The sequence below is a fragment of the Scyliorhinus torazame genome, chromosome 5, assembly GCF_047496885.1.
Source record: "Scyliorhinus torazame isolate Kashiwa2021f chromosome 5, sScyTor2.1, whole genome shotgun sequence".
Taxonomy (NCBI): Eukaryota; Metazoa; Chordata; class Chondrichthyes; order Carcharhiniformes; family Scyliorhinidae; genus Scyliorhinus; species Scyliorhinus torazame.
The window spans coordinates 121,096,720-121,119,557 of record NC_092711.1 but is presented as its reverse complement, the minus strand read 5'-3'; the positions used below and the strand labels follow the sequence as shown (position 1 = coordinate 121,119,557).

The following is a 22,838-nucleotide window of genomic DNA, read 5'->3' as shown; positions in this document are numbered from 1 at the left end:
TACGGCCTTGGTTCAAACGTGGACAAAAGCGCTGAATGCCAGAGGTGAGGTGAGAGTGTCTGCCCTTGACAGCAAGGCAGCAGTTGACCAAGTATGGCATTAAGGAGCCCTAGCTAATCTGGAGTCAATGGGAATCAGGGTGAAAACTCTCCGCTGTTTGAGTCGTACCTGGCACAAAGGATGATGGTTGAAGGCCAACCATTTCAGCTACAGGACATCACTGCAGGAGTTCCTCAGGGTAGTGTCCTCGGCCCAACCATCTTCAGCTGCTTCATCAATGACCTGCCTTCATCATAAGGTCAGAAGTGGGGATGTTTGCGGATGACTGTACAACGTTCAGCACATTCGCACTCCTCAAATAATGAAGCAGCCCTTGTCCAAATGCAGCAGGACCTGGACAATATCCAGGCTTGGGCTGATAAGTGGCAAGTTACATTCGTGCCACACAAGTGTCAGACAATGACCACCACCTCCAAGAGAGGATCTAACCATCGCCCCTTGACATTCAATGACATTACCATCGCTGAATCCCCCACAATCAACATGCTGGGGGGTGCCATTGATCAAAAACTGAACTGGACGAGCCACATTAATACTGCGGCTACCAGGGCAGGTCAAAGACTAGGAATCCTACGAAGGGTAACTCATCTCTTGACCCCCCACCCCCTCACCCCCAAAGCGCCTAGCCGCCATCTACAATGCACATGTCAGGAGTGCAATGGAATACTCTCCACTTGCCTGGATGAGTGCAGCTCCAACAACACTCAAGAAGCTCAACAGCATCCAGGACAAAGCAGCCCGCTTGATTGCTCCACCTTCCACAAACATTCAACCATCCATCACTGACGAACAGTGGCAGCCATGTGTACCATCTACAAGATGCACTGCGTAACTCACCAATGTTCCTTAGTCAGCACATTCCAAACCCATGGCCACTACCATCTAGAAGGCCAAGAGCAGCAGATCACTGGGAACCCCACCACCTGGAGGCTCCCCTCCAAGTCACTCACCACCCTGACTGGGAAATATATCACCGTTCCTTCACTGTCGCTGGGAGAAAATCCTGGAACTCTCTCCCTAAGAGCACAGTGGGTGTACCTACACCTGAAGGACTGCAGCGGTTCAAGAAGGAAACTCCCCACCATGTTCGGAAGGGCATCTAGGGATGGGCAATAAATGCTGCCCCAACCAGTGAAGCCCACATCCCATAAATGAATAATAAAAGTCCACAGCTTTCTTTCTCACTGTCAAAAAGAGGACCGTAAATGACTTAATCATGTCCCCATGTTAAAGTCTAAAGCATTGGTATCGAACTCAAGAAGCATGGAATTATGTCCTGGGAAATCTAGAATCCCATTGGAAATACTCCACCAATCACGAACATACCTCTCGACCACTGCCCTTCTTGCTGCTCCAGCTGATGTCACTTCCTGCACTTGTGATTGTTCTGGACATGAGAAGTATCCTGGTTTTCCCACGTGGAGCAGGACTGGAATCCCGGCCAGGTCTTTAGTTATTTGATTAGTTGACTTAAGCAAAATAAACTTAAGATTAAAATAAATAAAGATTCATCAGCTTCTCCCCAATCAGCTTCTTCCATTGAGCTGAGGTTACCTTACTTTTATCAGGAATTCACTGAAATGTTTTTGTCAATTGTTTTTAATAATAAATTTAAAGTACCCATTTCTTTGTTTTTCCCAATAAGTGGCAATTTAGCGTGGCCAATTCACCTACCCTGCACATCTTTGGGTTGTGGGGGTAAGACACATGCAGAGACAATGTGCAAACTCCACATGGACAGTGGCCCAGAGCTGGGATCGAACCCAGGTCCCCAGCACCATGAGGCAGCAGTGCTAACCACTGTGCCACCCATTTTTGTTGATTGTTAATATCTATACCTCTCAAATGAGTAATTGACTGAAACATTTAGACGTTTTCACTCTTACAATGCCAACTTCATCTTTATCCCCTAGATTTGATTATTGGACCACAAACTAATTCTATGAACAATGATCAGATTATTTCAGTTTTGTGATAATTAATGAATCGTCTCACTTTATAATTGATGAATGCAGTGACCAGGATGTGCTCGCCACAGGACTGGGATGCCCTGTCATTGCCTTTATTTATTTCATTATTAACTGACTGAAGCAACGATAAGCTGGAGGTTAAAATAAATAGATTCATCAGCCACTCACCAATCAGCTCGTTCCATTTGCCTGAAGTCACGTTATTTTTATCAGGATTTTACTGAAATGATTTTCTCCATTCTTGTTACCGAAACAACTCGGATTTTAACTTACTGAAGAATTCAGACTTCTTTACTGTTATAATCAATTGTCATTCAGCTTCAACTTTATCCCCAAGATTTGATCAATTGAACACTGGCTGCCATTATATATGGTCAAATTGACTGTGTACCCAAACAGGCGCCGGAATGTGGCGACTAGAGTATTTTCACAGTAACTTCATTGCAGTGTTAATGTAAGCCTACTTGTGACAATAATAAAGATTATTATTAAATTGAATTCCGGGGTGGCAGGGGGTGCAGTGGTTAGCATTGCTGCCTCACGGCGCCGAGCCCCCAGGTTCGATGCCGGCCCTGAGTCACTGTCCATGTGGAGTTTGCACATTCTCCCCACGTCAGCGTGGGTCTCACCCCCACAAGTCAAAAGATGTGCAGGGTAGGTGGATTGGCCATGCTAAATTGCCCCTTAGTTGGAAAAAAAAATTGGATACTCGAAATTTTAAAAAAGATTGAATCCATTTGCAATTGTTCTGCCCATCTGACCAGTCCACTGATATCTTCCTGCAGTCCATGGCTTTCTCCCGCAATGTCAACCATACGCAGAATTGTTGTTTCATCATGCAAATTTCATAATCATTCATATGTGTGAAACCCCACTGGAAACAGGCGTCCTGACATCATTCAATTCTGGATGTGATTCGCAGCAGCAATAACAGCAGAATCTATCCCCTTCTGTCACCTGTGAACTTGCTGATGTCTGAGCAGGTTGTTTGACTGAGTGAATCCCCTCCCACACACAGAGCAGGTGTACGGCCTCTCCCCACTGTGAACTCGCTGATGTGTCAACAGATTCCATTCACTTTTAAATCCCTTCTCGCAATCAGAGGATTTGAAAGGTCCCTGATCAATTTGAATAAGTTGGTGTGTAGTCAGGTGGGATGACTGAGTGAATTTCTTGTTACACACGGGACAAGTGTACGGTCTCTCCCCAGTGTGAACTCATTGGTGTATCAGAAGGTCGGATGAATCAATGAATTCCTGCCCCCACACACGGCAGAACAGTCTCTCCCCAGTGTGAACTCAATGGTGTCTCAGAAGGTGGACTAATGGGTGAATCCCTTCCCACAGATCGAGCCGGTGAATGGCCTCTCCCCAGTGTGACTGCGTTGGTGTAACAGTAAATCCTTTCTGCTTCTAAAGCTCTTCTCACAGTCAGCACATTTAAACAGTCTCTGATCAGAGTGGACCTGATGGTGAGTCCGGAGGTTTGATAAAGCATTAAATCCCTTCCTACATTCCAGACAGGTGAATGGCCTCTCACCTGTGTGAACATGCTGGTGTGTGTAGAGGTGTGATAACTGAGTGAATCCCTTCCCACACACGGAGCAGGTGAACGGCCTTTCCCTATGTCAATGAGTTTCCAATTCAGACGGGTAATTGAATCCCATCCCACAGTCCCCACATTTCCATGGTTTCTCCATGGTTATTGACAGGTTATCAGGTGTAGGTGGGATGCAGATTTGAGGTCACTGTCAGATCAGCCGTGATGTTATTAAATGGTGGAACAGGCTCAAGGGGCTGAATGTTACACCGCGATTTTAAATAATTGGTTGAATACATCTTGTTAAGCTTAGGTATTTTTCCATATAATGGAGTTGGAATTATTGTGTTAACTTCATGGAGACATGAAGGATGCCAAATGGGTGGATGAAAGGAAACCACTGCCTAAACAGAGCTGTGCTGTTTGAGCTGTGTCACCTATGGTTCTGGTCACTGCTTATGTCACTCGCAACAAGGTCACGTTGTAACACACACAAACTGCACATGTGGGCATTGGCAGCAAACATAAGAACTAGGAGCAGGATTAGGAAATTCAGCCCCTGGAGCCTGCTCCACCGTTCATTACGATCATGGCTGATCTCATCTCGGACTCAACAACTTTCCTGCCCATTCTCAACAACCCTTCAACCCATTGTAAATTCAACATCTGTCTAACTCCTCATATTTACTCAATGTCCCGGCATCCACTGCATTCTGAGGTAGCGAATTCCACACTTCATGACCCTTTGAAAGAATTAATTTCTCCTAAGTTTTGTTTTAAATCAGCCGTAATCATAACGGATGGCAGAGCAGGTTCGAAGGGCCGAATGTCCTCCTCCTGATTCTATTTTCTATGTTTCTAAAATCCTCAACCCCGTCTGTTCATATGTGACCTTCACCACAAGAACCAGGGCAGCAAGTGTTTGTGAAAACCATCACCTTCCAGTTCCCCAACAAGTCACACACCGTCCTGACCTGTCTGACATCCGAGGCGTCATTCTCCGACCCCCCGCCGGGTCGGAGAATGGCCGTTGGCCGCCGTGAATCCCGCCCCCGCCCCCGCCGAAGTTTCTGGTACCGGAGATTGGGCGGGGGCGGGAATCGGGCCGCGCCGGTTGGCGGGATCCCCCCTTCAATTCTCCGGCCCGGATGGGCCGAAGTTCTTTGTTCTTTGTCCCGCCCAGAAATTGCCTGTCCCACCGGCGTAAATCAAACCTGGCATTTACCGGCGGGACCAGGCGGCGTGGGCGGGCTCCGGGGTCCTGGGGGGGGGGGTGGGGGGGGGCGCGGGGCGATCTGACCCCGGGGGGTACCCCCACGGTGGCCTGGCCCGCGATCGGGGCCCACCGATCCGCGGGCGGGCCTGTGCCGTGGGGGCACTCTTTCCCTTCCGCCTCCGCTACGGCCTCCACCATGGCGGAGGTGGAAGAGACTCTCCCCACTGCGCATGCGCGGGAAACTTTCAGCGGCCGCTGACGCTCCCGCGCTTGCGCCGGGAAACTGACAGCGGTCGCTGACGCTCCCGCGCATGCGCCGCATTTCCGCGCCAGCTGGCGGGGCAACAAACACAATTTCCGCCAGCTGGCGGGGCGGAAATCCCTCCGGCGTCGGCCTAGCCCCTCAATGTTGGGGCTAGGCCGCCAAAGATACGGAGCATTCCGCACCTTTGGGCCGGCGCGATGCCCGTCTGATTGGCACCGTCTTTGGCGCCAGTCGGCGGACATCGCGTCGTTGGGGGAGAATTTCGCCCCCGGTTAGTCACAATTTGGTTACAATCTAATTAGTCCCCGCTATAAATTCCATCGCTCTCTCTGAAAACTGAGGCTAAACAAGAACATTCACACCCACAGCAACATATTTCACCTCAAACTGTGTTTCCAACCACATATCCACATCATCACAAAGACCACCTATTTCCACCTCAGTCACATCGCCCAATTCTACCCTATTCCCAGCTGATTGGGTGCCGAAGCCATCACCCATTCCTCGTGATGCAGAGCGAGGCCAGCAGTGTGGGTTCCATTCTCATACCGGCTGAGGTTATTCATGAAGCCCTGCCTTCACAACCCTGCCCCTCACCTGAGGTGTGGTGATCCTCAGGTTAAATCACCTCCAGTCAAATCTCCCCTTCAGAGGGGAAAGTAGCCTATGGTCATCAGGGACTATGGCGACTTTACCTTACCTGTTACCTCCAGAGTTAACTATCCTAACCCACTCCCGCCAGCCTGCCACATTCAACATCCCTGTAATCCAGAGGCCATCTCAGTCAGATGGAGGATAATGTAGGAAAAGGTGAACGTATCCATTTTGGCAGAATGGGGCAGTACGGGGCACAGTGGTTAGCACTGCTGTCTAAATAGGTCCATGATCCCGAATTCAATTCCGGCCTTGGGTGACTGTCTGTGCGGAGTCTGCATTCTCCCAGTGTCTCCGTGGGTTTCCTCCGGGTGCTCCAGTTTCCTCCCACAGTCCAAAGATGTGAACGTTGGGTGGATTGGCCATGATAAAATTGCCCCTTTGTGTCCAAAAGGTGGTGTTACTAGGTTACGGGGAGAGGGTGGAGGCGTGGGATTATGTAGGATGCCCTTTCCAGGGGCCGGTGCAGACTTGGATGGGCTGCATGGCCTCATTCTGCACTGTAAATTCTATGATTCTATGAAAAGCAGTGTTCTGTTTGGACAGTGTACTGTACCAAAGATGTGCAGGTTAGATGGATTGGCCATGCTAAATATTGCCGCTTAATGTCAGAAGATGTGCAGCTTAGGTGCGGTTATGGGGATAGGGCAGGGGTGTGGGCCTAGGTAGTCTGCTCTTTCAGAGGGTCGGTGCAGACTCAATGGGCTGAATAGCCTCCTTCTGCACTGTGAGGATTATATTTAAATGGAGAGAGGTTGTAGAACTCTGTGGGACAGAGTATTCTGGGAGCCCTGGCACATGAGTCGCGTAAATGAGTCAGCATGATTAGCAAGTGTTCTTTATTACAAGGGGAACAGAATGTAATAGCCGGGATGTTTTGCTGCAGTTGTACAGGGTGTTGGTGAGGCCACAGCTGGAATAACGGGCACGGTTTTGTTCTCCTTACTGATGAAAGGATTATAATGACATTAGAATCAGTTGAGAGAAGGTTCACACCCACTGATTTCTGGGATGAGGGGGTTTATTTTATGCAGAAACATTGGCCAGTTTGGGCTTGTCTCCAGTGAGGTTCAGAGAATGAGGTGATCTTATTGAAACATCCAAGATCCTGAGGGGATCGGACAGGGTGGATGCTGAGTTTCCCTTGTGGCAGAGACGAGACCTTCGGGAGTCAGGTTCAAAATACAGGTCTACCATTTAACACAGAAAGGAGGAGCAATGTTTTCTCAGAGGGACATTAGTCTGTGGAATTGTCTTCCTGAGAGAGCAGTGGAATCAGGGTTATTGAATACTTTTAAAGGCAGAGTTAAATTGATTCTTGATGGACGAGGGAGTCAAAGTTATAGGGGATACAGAGGAAAGTAGATTTGAGGCTATCAGATCAGCTAAGATCTTATCAAATTACGGAGCAGACTCGAGGAGCTGAATGACCCATCCTTTTTGCATACAGGTCTGTTCATCTGCCGCTTAGTCGATGGAGCAGGAGGTGGGCCTAATGTAAATGATGGGACCTGAGATGATGTGAGGGGAGAGAAACGAGAGAAAGAAGTGAGTTCAGGACTCGGGAACAGAGGAACTTTGGAGGTAGTTTAGCCCGACTGGCTGGTGGAAGGGAGGGAAGCAGCAGAGGCAGCTGATCAGATTGTCTCAATCTCAGTGACAAAGAAGCTCCATGGGTTCCTCACACTTGTTGTTGGAGGTGAGGATGGGGGATACAGGGAAGAGCAAGAGACCTTCAAAGGAACAAACTTGCATTCGAGATATTAAAATGATTCATCAAATAGAAATCCAGAGCAGACAATTCTAGTTTCTCTGGAACATTTTTTCCTCTCTTGTTCCCCCAAAGCTGTAAATTCCCGTCCCACACACTCTTCCTCCTCCCTGGGCTGAAACCCAAATCCATCTCACCATTTCCTTCCTCCACTCCCAGTTCCCCCCCCCCCCGCTCCTCCTCTCCAGCTCACGTCTGCGAACTGACAATAAAATCAATGATTCATAACTGAAACCAGTTTTATATTCCAGATTTAGTAATTGAATTTACAGGTAGTGTGGTGGAATTTGAACCCATGTCCACACAGGATTACTCTGGGACTCTGGATCACTATTCCAGTGACATTACCATAGCACAACCATCACGAATCAAATAACATTGAACATCAGCAGAAACAAACTCAAACTATCAAAATGAACAAGGTTGAGTGTGATTAACGGCAGCATTAGAAACAGAATCCAAACTCTCCAATCACCAGTGCACTCGCACATTTGTTAGCAGGTTGGCTAACTGTATAAATCTCTTCCCACACTCAGAGCAACTGAATGGCCTCTCCCCAGTGTGAACCCTCTGGTGTGTCAGCAGGGCAGTTGACTGAGTAAATCTCTTCCCACACACTGAGCAGGTGAATGGCCTCTCTCCAGTGTGACTGCGGCGATGTGTTTCCAGCTCCGATGGGTAATTGAATTCCTTCTCACAGTCCCCACATTTCCACGGTTTTTCCCCATGGTGTGGCTGCGCTTGTGGCTCGACAGGCCGGATGAATGGCTGAAGCCTCGGCCACACACTGAACTGTAGGGTTTCTCACTCTGGTGAACGGTGCTTTTTCGCTCCATGTTCAAATTCCGATGATAGGTTTCAATAAATGGAGCAGCTGTCAAATCTTGAAGTGATGTTTCTGATGTCTGACTGCAAATCCTCTCCTAATATCCTGTGGAATTGATTTTAAAAAGGAAACAAGGATGATAGAACTGTAAAGAGGCCTGTAAATCCCCATCCCACACACTCCCTCCTCCCTGGGCTGAAATCCAAACCCATCTCACCATCTGCACCATTTCTTTCCTCCACTCCCAGTTTTCTCCCTCCCTCTCCTCTGCCTGGGTTCAGTTCTCCAGCTCCTGTCTGCAGACTGACAATAAAATCAATGGGTCTTATTGGGGGTTTGGGGCCTCCAGAGGGTATTTGTGAATCCTCCCCGCCCACCTGCCAGGGTTTCCTTCCTTGCCAGAGATCAGGGTCCTCATTGATTTGAGTGCGAAGTGTAAGCTCTTATTTATTATCCCCCCTCCCCCATCCTCTGATGTGAACCATCCTCCAGTGTCTGAAGCAGGATGGTGCCCGTTAACCTGGGCCTGTTCCCGGGAGGGAGGGAGAAGCTCCGCAGCTGCAAACCAGGGAGCTGACAATGATTGTGAAGGGTTTGCGGATCCACTAAGTGTTTCAAAATCCTCCCACCCACCGCCTGACGCTGACTCCGCTTCTCCGGGACAAACAAGCGCCGAGCCATCAATCACACTGCGCATGATCCAAACTCTCTCTCTCTCTCACAATACACATGCGCACTGGTATCCGGCCTCCTCTGCCACACTGCGCATGCTCAGATCACAATATTCGGGAGTGATTGACGGTTGATCTGGACCAATAGGAAAAGGCACATTCCTGGAGGACAAGAGGGAGCGGCTGGTCCTCCGACCAATCGGAATGTATAATGGGCGGAGCCAATGTGACTGGAGCATGCGCAGTGTGAGTAATGGCGATGGAGAACAAGTTCATGTCCGGTTCACAATTGGTAAAGTGTATTTTTGCTCGAATTCAGGGAGCGAAGGACTGGCGGGTGGCTGGAGAGGCTTCTTAAACATGTTGTGTAAACTTTAAACCCCAAATAAGAACCTACCGGTTTCCATTTATACAGAGTGGGGGGCACAGCTGCTCGTGATCGGCCCCCATTATTGGCCACCATCTTTATTCGGGGCAATGTGCAACCGAACGCTGGCAGTGTCACCAGCTTTGTTGGGGGCAATGTTTTGAATGACTGGGACGCGCCTGTTCCCCATTGTTCAGAATGGAGACAACTTGTCCATCAAACTACATTACCCTTTGAGTCCCAATGTCTTATTGAGGAGACAGAGCGGTGGCAGAGTAGGGATGACGGAAATGAATCCTGTTCTCTTGAACCCACTCCTTCATCAGGATTCGTCAAATCCCCTCGAAAACTCCTCCTTATCTTAAATCTATGCCCCTGGTTATTGACCTCATTACTGACGAGAAAAAGCTCTTCCTAGCTACCCTGTTTATGTCCTGCCCCATGTGGGTCTGTTCAGTCACATGAAGACCCATGGCTGAAACTCACAACCCTGAGTAGATGTCCTTCTGGAGTCCAGGGGCTGCTGACAATGACGAGGGACAATGTGGAGTAGGAAGCATGAGCAGGCATCCTGGGCCAGGGTGGCGAGGAGGGAATGTTGTGAATTTCTATCCTGGACTGATTATGATGGATTTTGGAAACTCCTTTTCCAAGCGGTTAGAAAGGCGATTTACACACCGCAAACTTAAACTAAGAGAAATGTTTATCCCTTTGCAATTACTATCCTGGACTAACACTGTTGACTTTTGTAAACGGCATTCAGAGGAGGATTTGCAGACAGGACACTGAACCAAATATCACATTAAAATCTTACATTGTGACTTGATTCATCAGGACATGGATATTATTGGTCTTTGAGTGTAAGCATTGAGTTCCAGGTCATTACCACTGTGTAAAATTTCTTCCTGACATTCCCCTGTATAATCTTGCTCAAAATCTTCAATGTGTCCCATAATGCTTTTTGACAGCTAATGGGGACAGCTATTTTTTAAAATTATAATCGGCCTTAGCTAAACTTATTAGAAACTTCTACACCTTTGTCAAATCTATCCTAAGTCCCATTTACTCCAAGGAAAACAACCCCAGTTTCTCCAATGTAACTTTGCAACTATAATCCCTCATCCCTTTGAGAGGGGAGAGGATTAATGAGGATAGTGAGGTAGTGAGGGGGAGAGGATTAATAAGGAAAGAGGTAGTGAGGGAGAGGATTAATGAGGATAGTGAGGTAGTGAGGGGGAGAGGATTAATAAGGAAAGAGGTAGTGAGGGGGAGAGGATTAATGAGGGTAGTGAGGTAGTGAGAGGGAGAGGATTAATGAGGCTAGTGAGGTAGTGAGAGGGAGAGGATTAATGAGGAACGAGGTAGTGAGGGGGAGAGGATTAATGAGGAAAGTGAGGGGAGAGGATTAATGAGGAAAGAGAGGTAGTGAGGAGGGGAGGATTAATGAGGAAAGTGAGGTAGTGAGGGGGAGGATTAATGAGGAAAGTGAGGGGGAGAGGATTAATGAGGAGAGGTAGTGAGGGGGAGGATTAATGAGGAACGTGAGGTAGAGAGGATAAATGAGGAAAGTGAGGTAGTGAGGGGGAGAGGATTAATGAGGAAAGAGGTAGTGAGAGGGAGAGGATTAATGATGATAGTGAGATAGTGAGAGGGAGAGGATTAATGAGGATAGCGAGGAGAGAGGATTAATGACTAAATTCCAGAGCGTGGGACCCAGGTAACTGATAGAATGGTCACCAAAATTGTGGAGTGATCAAAATCGGAAATGTTCAAGAGGCTGGAATTAAATAATCCCGGATATATGAAGTCCATCCCCAGCCCCTCTTTTTCTATTTCCATTTATTTTTCTCTCTCCCTCTTTGAACCTCATCTCTCATTGCCTCTCTCTCTCTCTCTCTCGGCTCTCATTGCCTGTCCTGCCTATCCCACTCTCTCATTGATCCCCCCCCTCTCTTTATGTTTCAATCTCTCTCTCACACATTGTCTCTCTTACTCTCATTGCCTCTCTCTGTTTCCCCCCCCTCACCTCAGTTGGAAGGGTCCATCTCTGATCAATGTCACTGAACCAGTCGGGTTTTTACGACAATCCGACAGTTTTCAGTCACTTTTACCCAATGATGGTCCCACAAATGACCAGCTTAATTCTGCTCAATTTCACAACCTGTCTTTGTGTGTTTCACTCCCTCTTTTCTCTTTTGAATCAATTTCACAGGTGAGAAGGGGAGGATTGCGGTCAAGAAACTCAAACCCAATATCACATTTGGGTCTGATGCCATCGCCCACTTTATCCTAAACTGAATATCATCGGAATTTGAACATGGAAGAAAAAAGCCCCCTTCACAGCGGAGAGAAACCGTACACGTGCTGTGTGTGTGGACGAGGCTTTAACCAGTCATCTGACCTGTTGAAACATAAATGCAATCACAGCGGGGAGAAACCGTGGAAATGTGGAGATTGTGGGAAGAGATTTAATCACCCGTCTGAACTGGAAACTCATCGACGCAGTCACACCGGAGAGAGGCCGTTCACCTGTCCTGAGTGTGGGAAGGGATTCACTCAGTCATCCCACCTGCTGAGACACCAGCGAGTTCACACTGATGAGAGACCTTTTCAATGCCCAGACTGCGGGAAGTGCTGTAAAAGCTTTAGCGATCTGATGTCCCATCAACGTGTTCACACTGACGAGAGACCTTTTAAATGTCCAGACTGCGGGAAATGCTATAAAAGTTCTGGGGAACTGATGCGTCATCAACGTATTCACACTGAGGAGAAACCGTTTAAATGCTTGGACTGCGGGAAGAGTTATAAAAGTTCTGGAGAACTGATGTCTCATCAACGTGTTCACACTGACGAGAGACCTTTCAAATGTCCAGACTGCGGGAAGTGCTATAAAAGTTCTGGAGAACTGATGCACCATAAACGTGTTCACACTGACGAGAGGCTGTTCAGGTGCTCTCACTGTGGGACTGGGTTCAGGAAATCATCTGGCCTCACTGAACACCAGCGAATTCACACTGGAGAGAGGCCGTTCACTTGCACGGAGTGTGGGAAGCGATTCACTCAGTCATCCACCCTGCGGAGACACCAGCTGGTTCATACTGAGGAGAGACCTTTTAAATGCCAAGACTGCGGGAAATGCTATAAAAGTTCCGGGGAACTGATGCTCCATCAACGTGTTCACACTGATGAGAGACCGTTCAGATGCTCTCACTGTGAGTCTGGGTTCAAACAATCATCTCAACTCTCTAAACACCAGCGTGTTCACACTGGGGCGAGGCCATTCACCTGCACTGTGTGTGGGAAGGGATTCACTCAGTCATCCAGTCTGCTGACACACCAGCAGGTTCACAGTGAGGAAGCATTTAATAGCCTAGTCTGCAGGAAGGGATATAAATGCCCTGAGGACATCCCACCTCATGACATACAAGCAGGTTCACACTGGGGAGAGGCCGTTCACCTGCTCCGAGTGTGGGAAGGGATTCACTCAATCATCCAACCTGCTGAGACACCACTGAGTTCACAAGTGACTTCAGGAGTTGTATTTTGCTGTCAACCACATATGTGATGGCTATCACACTGTCCGCAGAATTTGCTTTAGAATAAGGACATGTATAAGCAGCAGAAATTAATATACCATGTGTTTTAATTCTAAGTGGAATAAAACAATTTAAGAGAAAGGTCTTTCAAAAGTCAGTAGAAGCTACAAAAACGTTAGATGTCCCCTGGGATCATTGAGTCACCCCCAGACAGATGCAGGGCTTAAGAACAGCCCATAAATTCTTCAAATTACCTTCCTGCAATTCTAACCACAAGCCAGGGCACTTGAAGGTATATAGAATAGCAAGTAGAATAAAAGAAGCAAACTTCCTTCTTAGCTATGGAACCTTAGACACTTGGGAATGCCATTTAGAATAGTGGCTATCTGGACATCTATATATTTAAGAATATTGACACATTAAAAATAGAGAAAAGTAGAGATGTGTCGCAAACAACTCCCTGTCCGACCACATTACACAAGCCAGACACCAAATAGGACGAAATGTGTATGTAAACTGGCAGATTCACAGAATCGGTACTCACTCTCTCTCCTGCTAAGAGTGCAGTCAAAGTTCTGTCCCTCAGCCTGCTTCGTCAAACAAAGACCATCGTTGTTTTTGTAAGTATGTTTCTATTGAACTTCTTTGAAATGTATTAAAAATTGATATGAGATACTTCAGGATTTTCTATGTTTAGATATATCCTTCTCTTAGAAACGTTAGTGTGTTAGCAGATGACAAAGGGCTGTTAACTGATTTCTATTTTTAAAGGACTGTTAATCAATTCATATTTTTAACTCTGCAATTTTGTATGTATAAATTGAAAGTATTTTATAATATACTATTAGAAATAAACTGTGCAGTCTTACTCTCAATAATTTTGTATCCTTTCTGCTGTTGACCCTGTTATGTCTTTATTCATAAACTTCAATTCTGCTGAACACGTTTTGAAAGTTCCTGTATACACCATCTACAGCACAAACCTCATCCACAAAAAAGTTGTATTAATAAAAGATGATTTACCATTAATAAATTTTATATCAGTCCATACTTGCTGATTTGGGTGTTAATATTTTCCTGGATTTTGACTTCTGGTTGCACGTGGTGAACTCTTTGGTGTCTCAGCAGAGTGGACGAGGTAGTGAATCCCTTCGCACACTTGGAATAGACAAATGGCCTCTCCCCACTGTGAACTCGCCGGTGGACCAGTAGGTTAGATGACAGTGAATCCCTTCCCACAATCAGAGCAGGTGAAAGGCCTCTCCCCAGTGTGAATTCTCTGGTGTGGCAACAGGTCGGTTGACTGAGTGAATCCCTTTGCACAATTGGAGCAGGTAAACGGCCTGTCCCTGGTGTGAACCCGCTGGTGTACAGCGAGTTGAGATGATCGCTTGAATCCCATTACACAGCGAGAGCACCTGAATAATCTCTCATCATTGTGAACACGTTGATGAGACATCAGTTCGCCAGAACCTTTATAGCAGTTCCAGCAGTCTGGGCATTTAAACAAACTCTCATCAGTGTGAATTCGCTGGTGTGTTAGCAGATGGGCTGAAATAGTAAATCCCTCCCCACATGTAGAGCAGGTGAACAGCCTCTCCCCAGTGTGACAACGCCAGTGCTTTTCAAGGTCAGAAGGGGTCCTGAATCCTTCCCACAATTCCCACATCCCCTCAGTCTTCCCAGTCTGCTTCACTGTGATGCTGCCAGCAGGACACTCTTCCCAGGCTGCTTCATTGTGATGCTGACAGCAGGGCACTCTTCCCAGTCTGCTTCACTGTGATGCTGACAGGAGGAAACTTTTCCCAGTCTGCTTCACTGCGATGCTGACAGCAGGACACTCTTCCCAGTCTGCTTCACTGTGATGCTGACAGCAGGACACTCTTCCCAGTCTGCTTCACTGCGATGCTGACAGCAGGACACTCTTCCCAGTCTGCTTCACTGTGATGCTGACAGCAGGACACTCTTCCCAGTCTGCTTCACTGTGATGCTGACAGCAGGACACTCTTCCCAGTCTGCTTCACTGCGATGCTGACAGCAGGACACTCTTCCCAGGCTGCTTCACTGTGATGCTGACAGCAGGACACTCTTCCCAGTCTGCTTCACTGTGACGCTGACAGCAGGACACTCTTCCCAGTCTGCTTCACTGTGACGCTGACAGCAGGACACTCTTCCCAGGCTGCTTTACTGTGATGCTGACAGCAGGACACTCTTCCCAGTCTGCTTCACTGTGATGCTGACAGCAGGACACTCTTCCCAGTCTGCTTCACTGTGATGCTGACAGCAGGACACTCTTCCCAGTCTGCTTCACTGTGATGCTGACAGCAGGACACTCTTCCCAGTCTGCTTCACTGTGATGCTGACAGTAGGACAATCTTCCATGACCGCCTCACTATGATGCAAACCTTTTCCTTCCACAAATTGCGATACACCCTGATGAATTGAGTGACTCAGTCAGGTCCTGCCTGTAATGATTGGTTTAAGTGTCCCGCTGCAAATCCATCCCATTTAATATTCTATAAAAAAGACTTTACAATAAAAAAAGCCATCACTGTGTGTCCAGGGTAGGAATTGAGAGACATTTTTCTTGGTTTGACTTTGCTGTTTGTAAATCCTTCCCTTATAATCTCCGAGTTTCCAAACACTCGGTTTAAACTCGGCGCCAGGATTTTGTAATTCGGGTTTGCAGTCCTGCACCGAGTGTTTGACAATCCCTCCCAGTCCACTCTCCTGCACTCGGCCCCTTTCTCCGCTGGACTTTCAACCTGACCGCCTTCTTCCTGACCCAGAAATCGCACAGCGCATGCTTCTCCTAGCCCCGCCCTTCATTCACTCCAATTGGTTGGAGGGCCAGCCGTTCCCGCACCACCAGTCCCGCCCCCTCTTCCTATTGGTCCGATGTTGATGTCAATCATTGTGCTGGAGCATGCGCAGCCAATACATTCAGACCAGGAGCCAGCAGCTTTTTAAAGGCGGAGTGCAGATCCAGAGCCGAAAATAAACAGTTGGACCGGGATGGAGCCGACGGGTATGTTAGAGAGACTTAATAAATTCATTAAATGGACACTGAACCCTGAATATACTCTCGGTCCCGGGATTGCTCGGTGCCGAGACTTTTCTCCAGCACAGTCCTGATTTTAACGGCCGCCATCTTTCTAGGGCAATGTTCACCAAAGCGCACGCGCGGCCTCCATCTTTATTGGGGCAATGTGCAGCAAAGCGCATGCGCCTCCGCCATCTCTGCAGGGCAATGACTTCATCAGGGCCCATGGGAATCATTCATAAAATGCACGTTCATGGGCACTTTCAGATCAGCAACAGGAGAACTGTAAACCCATAGTCACTTAGTGGTACTGAAGTATTGCTAAATAAAAGAGACATGGGGCGCGATTCTCCACTCCCACACCGGTTGGGAGAATCGCCTGGGCCGCCAAAATTTCTGGGGACGCCGGTCCGACACCCTCCCGCGATTCTCCCAAGCGGCGGGAACGGCCCAGTCGAGTTTCAAGGCCGCAGGCCGGAGACACCCAAAATGGTGATTCTCCGGCACCCCCGCTATTCTGAGGCCCGGATGGGCCGAGCGGCCAGGCCAAAACGGCGGGTTCCTCCCGGCGCCGTCCACACCTGGTCGCTGCAGTCGTGGGCGGTGCGTGAACGCTGGGGGGGCGGCCTGTGGGGGGGCGTGGGGGGATCCTGCACCAGGCTTCACCTGGAATGTGGGGTGGCCCGCGATCGGTGCCCACCGATCGTCGGGCCGTCCTCTCTGAAGGAGGACCTCCTTCCTTCCACGGCCCCGCAAGATCCGTCCCCCATCTTCTTGCGGGGCCGGCTTAGAGAGGACGGCAACCACGCAATGCGCGGGTTGGCGCCGGCCAACCCGCGGATGATGTCCGTTATGCGGCGCCGCTTTAACGCGGGCGACAAGGCCTGGCGCGTGTAGATGACGCGGCCCCGAAACTGCCCATTGTCAGGGCCTGAATCGGTCGGGACCGGGGCCGTTCCGCGCCGTCGTGAACCTCGACGGCGTTCACGACGGCGCGGCCACTTCGGAGTGGGAGTGGAGAATCCCGCCCATGGTGTTGAAACTTTACATGTTGCGTTCATCCGGATTGATGCACAAATACCAAATTTCAAAGCGAAAAACAATTGATGCTGCAGGAGGAAAAGGTGTGGATTGGTCGGACACTCCGTTCTGACTGGTCAGGACCTTTCCATGGACAATGCAGCAGGGAGCTGTCATCTATGCCATTGTTTATTTTCAGAAGAGGTCCCTCTCCTGGACACATTCCATTCTCCGAGTATGAATATATGGAGCTTCTCGGAAGTGGAAGAGCCTGACTGATAATCTTTAAAATTTGGTATTTCTGTATCTGCCCCGATGTCCTGATGGGGCTGGTTTAGCACAGTGGGCTAAATAGCTGGTTTGTAATGCAGAACAATGCCAGCAGCACGGGTTCAATTCACGGACCAGCCTCCCCGAACAGGTGCCGGAATGTGGTGACTGAGGGCTTTTCACAGTAACTTCATTGAAGCCTACTTGTGACAATAAGTTATTATTATGTATATCATTAAAAAGGGTTTTGACAGACGTCCTTTTAGCAATACTCCAGTGTCTTAAAGGATGAGAAAATAGGAGACAGAGAGGTGTAAGGAGAGAATTTCAGAGCTTGAGGATGAGAGAACTGAAGGTATAGTCAGTAATGGTGGAACAATTAAAAAGAGAATTAGAGCAGCGCCGATATCTCGGAGGTTTGTGGAGGTTGCAGAGATGGGTGATGAAGCCATGGAGAAATGTGAACACAATGAGGAGAATTTTAATCTAAAGGCATTTAGAGTGAGAAAGGAATTTGCAGATTTGGGGTAACAAAAGGATGAAAAAGTGTTCCATAGAAACTGGAATTCTATGTTCCTATTCCTGGGTGATGACTTTTGCAAACTCTTTTTGCAGAGAATTAGAAAGAAAGGATTTGCAGATGGGAAATATCGCAAAGATCCAGCAGAGTCACTCGATTCATCAGGACCTGAATATCTTCTGACTTTGAATTGGGAGGAATTGTTCATCTTTTCTGTCTGTGGGAAAAGACCTCAAACATAATGTGACTGGAAAAGCATTGAGACACATGCACCCGAGTGAGAGTTCCAGTGAACTGACCATGGATTGGAAAAGCACCGAGACCCACACAACACACACCCGAGTGAGAGTGTTCCAGTGAACTGACTGTGGAAACATCAGTGTGATTGGAAAAGCACCGAGACCCACACAACACACACCCGAGTGAGAGTGTTCCAGTGAACTGACCATGGAAACATCAGTGTGATTGGAAAAGCACCGAGACCCACACAACACACACCCGAGTGAGAGTGTTCCAGTGAACTGACTGTGGAAACATCAGTGTGATTGGAAAAGCACCGAGACCCACACAACACACACCCAAGTGAGAGTGTTTCAGTGAACTGACCGTGGAAACATCAGTGTGATTGGAAAAGAACGAGACCCACACAACACACACCCGAGTGAGAGTGTTTCAGTGAACTGACTGTGGAAACATCAGTGTGATTGGAAAAGAACGAGACCCACACAACACACACCCGAGTGAGAGTGTTCCAGTGAACTGACTGTGGAAAGAGCTTTAACCAGTTACAGTCTGCAAAAACATCACACCATTCACAGTGGGAAGAGATTGTACATGTGTTGTGTGTGGACAAAGATTTAACTGGTCATTCAACCTGGAGAAACACAAGGACACCCGGACAATGGAGAAACCATGGAAATGTGAAGACTGTGGGAAAGGATTCAGTTGCCCAGCCCTGCTGGAAATTCATCGACGCAGCCACACTGGGGAGAGACCATTCACCTGCTCCGAGTGTGGGAAGGGATTCACTCAGTCATCCCAACTGCTAACACACCAGCGGTTTCACACTGGGGAGAAACCGTTCACCTGCCCCGAGTGTGGGAAGGGATTCACTCAGTTATCTGACCTGCGGAGACACCAGCGAGTTCATACTGGAGAGACTCGGTTCAGCTGCTCTGAGTGTGGGAAGGAATTCATTCAGTCATCCAATCTGCTGAGACACCAACAAGTTCACACTGGGGAGAGACCGTTCACCTGTCCTGTATGTGGGAAAGGATTCATTGGGTCCTCTGACCTGCTAAGTCACCAGCGAATTCACAGTGCGGAGAGGCTGTTCAGCTGTGCATCCTGTGGAAAGAGATTCCGGACTTCAGCGCACCTCAGTGTACACCAGCGAGTTCACACTGGGGAGAAGCCGTTCATCTGCTCCGAGTGTAGGAAGCAATTTGCTCAGTTATCTCACCTACAGATACACCAGCGAATACACACTGGGGAGAGACCATTCACCTGCTCTGAGTGTGGCAACAAATTCACTTGTTCATCCCACCTGAGGAGACACCAGCGAGTTCACACAGGGGACAGGCCGTTTAGCTGCTCCACATGTGGGAAGATATTCACACAGTCTGGCAGCCTGCTGAGACACCAGCGAGTTCACAAGTGACTGCAGGGATTTGATTTTGTTGCTATTGAACTCCTAACCTGAACTTCCTAACCCACAGGCCACAATCAGTAAGGATAGGCAACAACACCTCCTCCATGATCATCCTCAGCACCGTTGCCCCACAAGGCTGTGTCCTCAGTCCCCTACTATACTCCTTATACACCTATGGCTGTGTGGCAAAATTCCCCACCAACTCGATTTTCAAATTTGCTGATGACCCCGTAGTGGGTTGGATTTCAAACAATGACGTACAGGAATGAGATAGAGAATCTGGTGAACTGGTGCAACGACAATAATCTCTCCCTCAATGTCAACAAAATGAAGGAGATTATCATTAACTTCAGGAAGCGTAGTGGAGAACATGCCCCCGTCTACATCAATGGGAACGTAGTAGAAAGGGTCGAGTGCTTCAAGTTTTTAGGTGTTCAGATTCCCAACAACCTGTCCTGGTCCCCCCATGCCGACATTGTAGTTAAGAAAGCCCACCAATCACTACTTTCTCAGAAATCTAAGGAAATTTGGCATGTTAGCTGCGACTCTCACCAACTTTTACAGATGCACCATAGAAAGCATTCTTTCTGGTTGTATCACAGCTTGGTATGGATCCTGCTCTGCTTAAGACCGCAGGAAACTACAAAAGGTTGTGAATGTAGCCCAATCCATCACGCAAAGCAGCCTCCCATCCATTGACTCTGTCTACAATTCCCGCTGCCTCGGAAAGGCAGCCAGCATAATTAAGGACCCCACGCACCCCGGACATACTCTCTTCCATCTTCTTCCGTCAGGAAAAAGATACAAAAGTTTGAGGTCACGTACCAACCGACTCAAGAACAGCTTCTTCCCTACTGCCATCAGATTTTTGAATGGACCTACCTAGTATTAAGTTGATCTTTTCTCTACACCCTAGCTATGACTGTGACGTGGGCAGCATGGTAGCATTGTGGATAGCACAATTGCTTCACAGCTCCAGGGTCCCAGGTTCGATTCCGGCTTGGTTCACTGTCTGTGTGGAGTCTACACATCCTCCCCGTGTGTGCGTGGGTTTCCTCCGGGTGCTCCGGTTTCCTCCCACAGTCCAAAGATGTGCAGGTTAGGTGGATTGGCCACGCTAAATTGCCCTTAGTGTCCAAAATTGCCCTTAGTGCTGGGTGTGGTTACTGGGTTATGGGGATAGGGTGGAGGTGTTGACCTTGGGTAGGGTGCTCTTTCCAAGAGCCGGTGCAGACTCGATGGGCCGAATGGCCTCCTTCTGCACTGTAAATTCTATGATTACATTCTGCAGCCGCTCCTTCCTTCATATGTACGGTATGCATTGTTCGCATAACATGCAAGAAAGAATACTTTTCACTGTGTACTAATACATGTGACAATAATAAATCAAATCAAATCAAAATTATTGCTGCTATTAATCACATCCGGAACTGAACCTTGTCATTCTGACAGTTGGGATTTGTTGTTCCTGATGTTATTAATCTCTGTAACTGGGCTGGAGTTTAATATTCTGGATCTATAGCTGATTGTGTTCTTGGGGCTGCAATGTCCCTTTAGGAAAGGCTGTCTGTGATCTTTCCCCATAATCCAGGAACTCTCATTAGAAATTAGTTTACAACAAGTTTCTGAACTTTTACTTCAAATTGCTAATTATTTAAAAGCTGTGATCTGAGATTACCAACCATCCTCCCAATGGAAACAATTTGTCCCCATGTAAACTTCTCAAGAATGGAAGCTCTCCTGAATGAACTGAAACCCCTTATCCCTGATGCTACCCTGGTAACCTTTCCCAGCTCCCTCTCCAAGGCCTTGAAATCTTTCCCAAAGTGGGGTGCACAGAACTGAACACAATACTTCAGCTAAGGATTAATCAGTGATTTGTAAAATTTCAGTAGAACTGCATTGCTTTTGTACTGTACACACCCCTGAGGTGGAGCTGGTTAGCAGTTTCAAATTCCTAGGGGTGCACATCTCCAAAAATCTGTCCTGGTCCACCCACGTCGACGCTACCACCAAGAAAGCACAACAGCGCCTATACTTCCTCAGGAAACTAAGGAAATCCGGCAAGTCCACATTAACCCTCACCAACTTTTACAGATGCACCATAGAAAGCATCCTATCGGGCTGCATCACAGCCTGGTACGGCAACTGCACGGCCCAGGACCGCAAGAAACTTCAGAGAGTCATGAACACCGCCCAGTCCATCACACGAACCTGCCTCCCATCCATTGACTCCATCTACACCTCCCGGTGACTGGGGAAAGCGGGCAGCATAATCAAAGATCCCTCCCACCCGGCTTACTCACTCTTCCAACTTCTTCCATCGGGCAGGAGATGCAGAAGTCTGAGAACACGCACGAACAGACTCAAAAACAGCTTCTTCCCTACTGTCAACAGACTCCTAAATGACCCTCTTATGGACTGACCTCATTAACACTACACCCTGTATGCTTCATCCAATGCCAGTGCTTATGTAGTTACATTGTATATGTTGTGTTGCCCTATTATGTATTTTCTTTTATTCCCTTTTCTTCTCATGTACTTAATGATCTGTTGAGCTGCTCACAGAAAAATACTTTTCACTGTACCTCGGTACACGTGACAATAAAAAAATCCTATCCAATCCAATCCAAGTCTCCAGTACTAAACCGAAGATCCTATCAGATTTTTATAACAATTTTATCAGCCTGTCCTGATGGATTCTGAGGTTTGTGTGTATCCAGTCCCAGCTCAGGAGTGCTCAGATGATCCACACACTGTCCACAGGGAAGTTCTCCTGGTCCAGTGGGACCAAGATTCGGGTTTTAACTAACTCCAACAAAACTGGAGTAATCAGACTCTGGTCTGATTGCTATTTGTGGAATCTTACTTTGTACAAACTGGCTGTTGACAAACAGTGACAACTTGTATTGATACAACAAAATTAATGTAATAAACATCCCAAAGCCTGTCAGAGGAGTTTCAGAAACAAAAAATATTGACACAAATTCACATAAGACAATGTTTGAACAGATGGTCAAAAGCTTGATTGGCGAGGCAGATTTTAACAACTATCTTTAATCAGGAAAGATAGAGGAGTGGAGAGGGTTGGGAGGGAATTTCAGAGTTCCATGTCTGCGTTGACCACTAATGGTGGATAAATTAAAATCAGGGATTCAAGAGGTTAAAATGGAAGATTGCAGATTGATCAGCCGGTTGTGAAACTCGGCAAAGACACAGAGGGACAAGTTCATGGAGGGATTTGAATACAAGAATAGAGATTTTAAGGTCACAACATGACTTGATCAGCAGTCAGTGTAGGTCAATGAGCACAGGGTAATGGGTGAACAGGACCTGGTGTGAGAAAACACATGGATATCAGAGTTTTAGATAAACTCACGTTTCCATGTGGGGATGGGGTGAATGTGAGAGGCTGGTCAGGAATGTATTGGAACCACCAAGTCTAGAGGTAATGGGCAT

The 22,838-nt window shown here is 47.7% G+C and overlaps 2 protein-coding genes and 1 long non-coding RNA gene across 3 annotated transcripts in view; 2 read left to right on the top strand and 1 right to left on the bottom strand.

Annotated features, from left to right (window-relative positions):
- LOC140421752 (uncharacterized) overlaps positions 1-13,925 on the top strand; it is a 51,192-nt gene extending 37,267 nt beyond the window's left edge. The window contains exon 2 of the mRNA XM_072506604.1: positions 11,552-13,925. Within this exon, the coding sequence (XP_072362705.1) occupies positions 11,657-12,904 (1,248 nt within the window). The 5' untranslated portion in view covers positions 11,552-11,656 and the 3' untranslated portion in view covers positions 12,905-13,925. The remainder of the gene's footprint in view (positions 1-11,551) is intronic.
- Positions 1-22,416, top strand: part of LOC140417898 (uncharacterized) — a 43,617-nt gene extending 21,201 nt beyond the window's left edge. The window contains exons 6-7 of the mRNA XM_072501329.1: positions 17,824-17,943; positions 18,519-22,416. Coding sequence (XP_072357430.1) covers positions 17,824-17,943; positions 18,519-19,388 — 990 coding nt within the window. The 3' untranslated portion in view covers positions 19,389-22,416. The remainder of the gene's footprint in view (positions 1-17,823; positions 17,944-18,518) is intronic.
- Positions 7,697-9,832, bottom strand: LOC140421782 (uncharacterized). The gene is made up of 2 exons (XR_011947068.1): positions 8,935-9,832; positions 7,697-8,406 (listed from the first exon to the last, which is right to left on the bottom strand). It is a non-coding gene; the product is annotated as an uncharacterized lncRNA (long non-coding RNA).
- Positions 22,417-22,838: the final 422 nt, after the last annotated feature.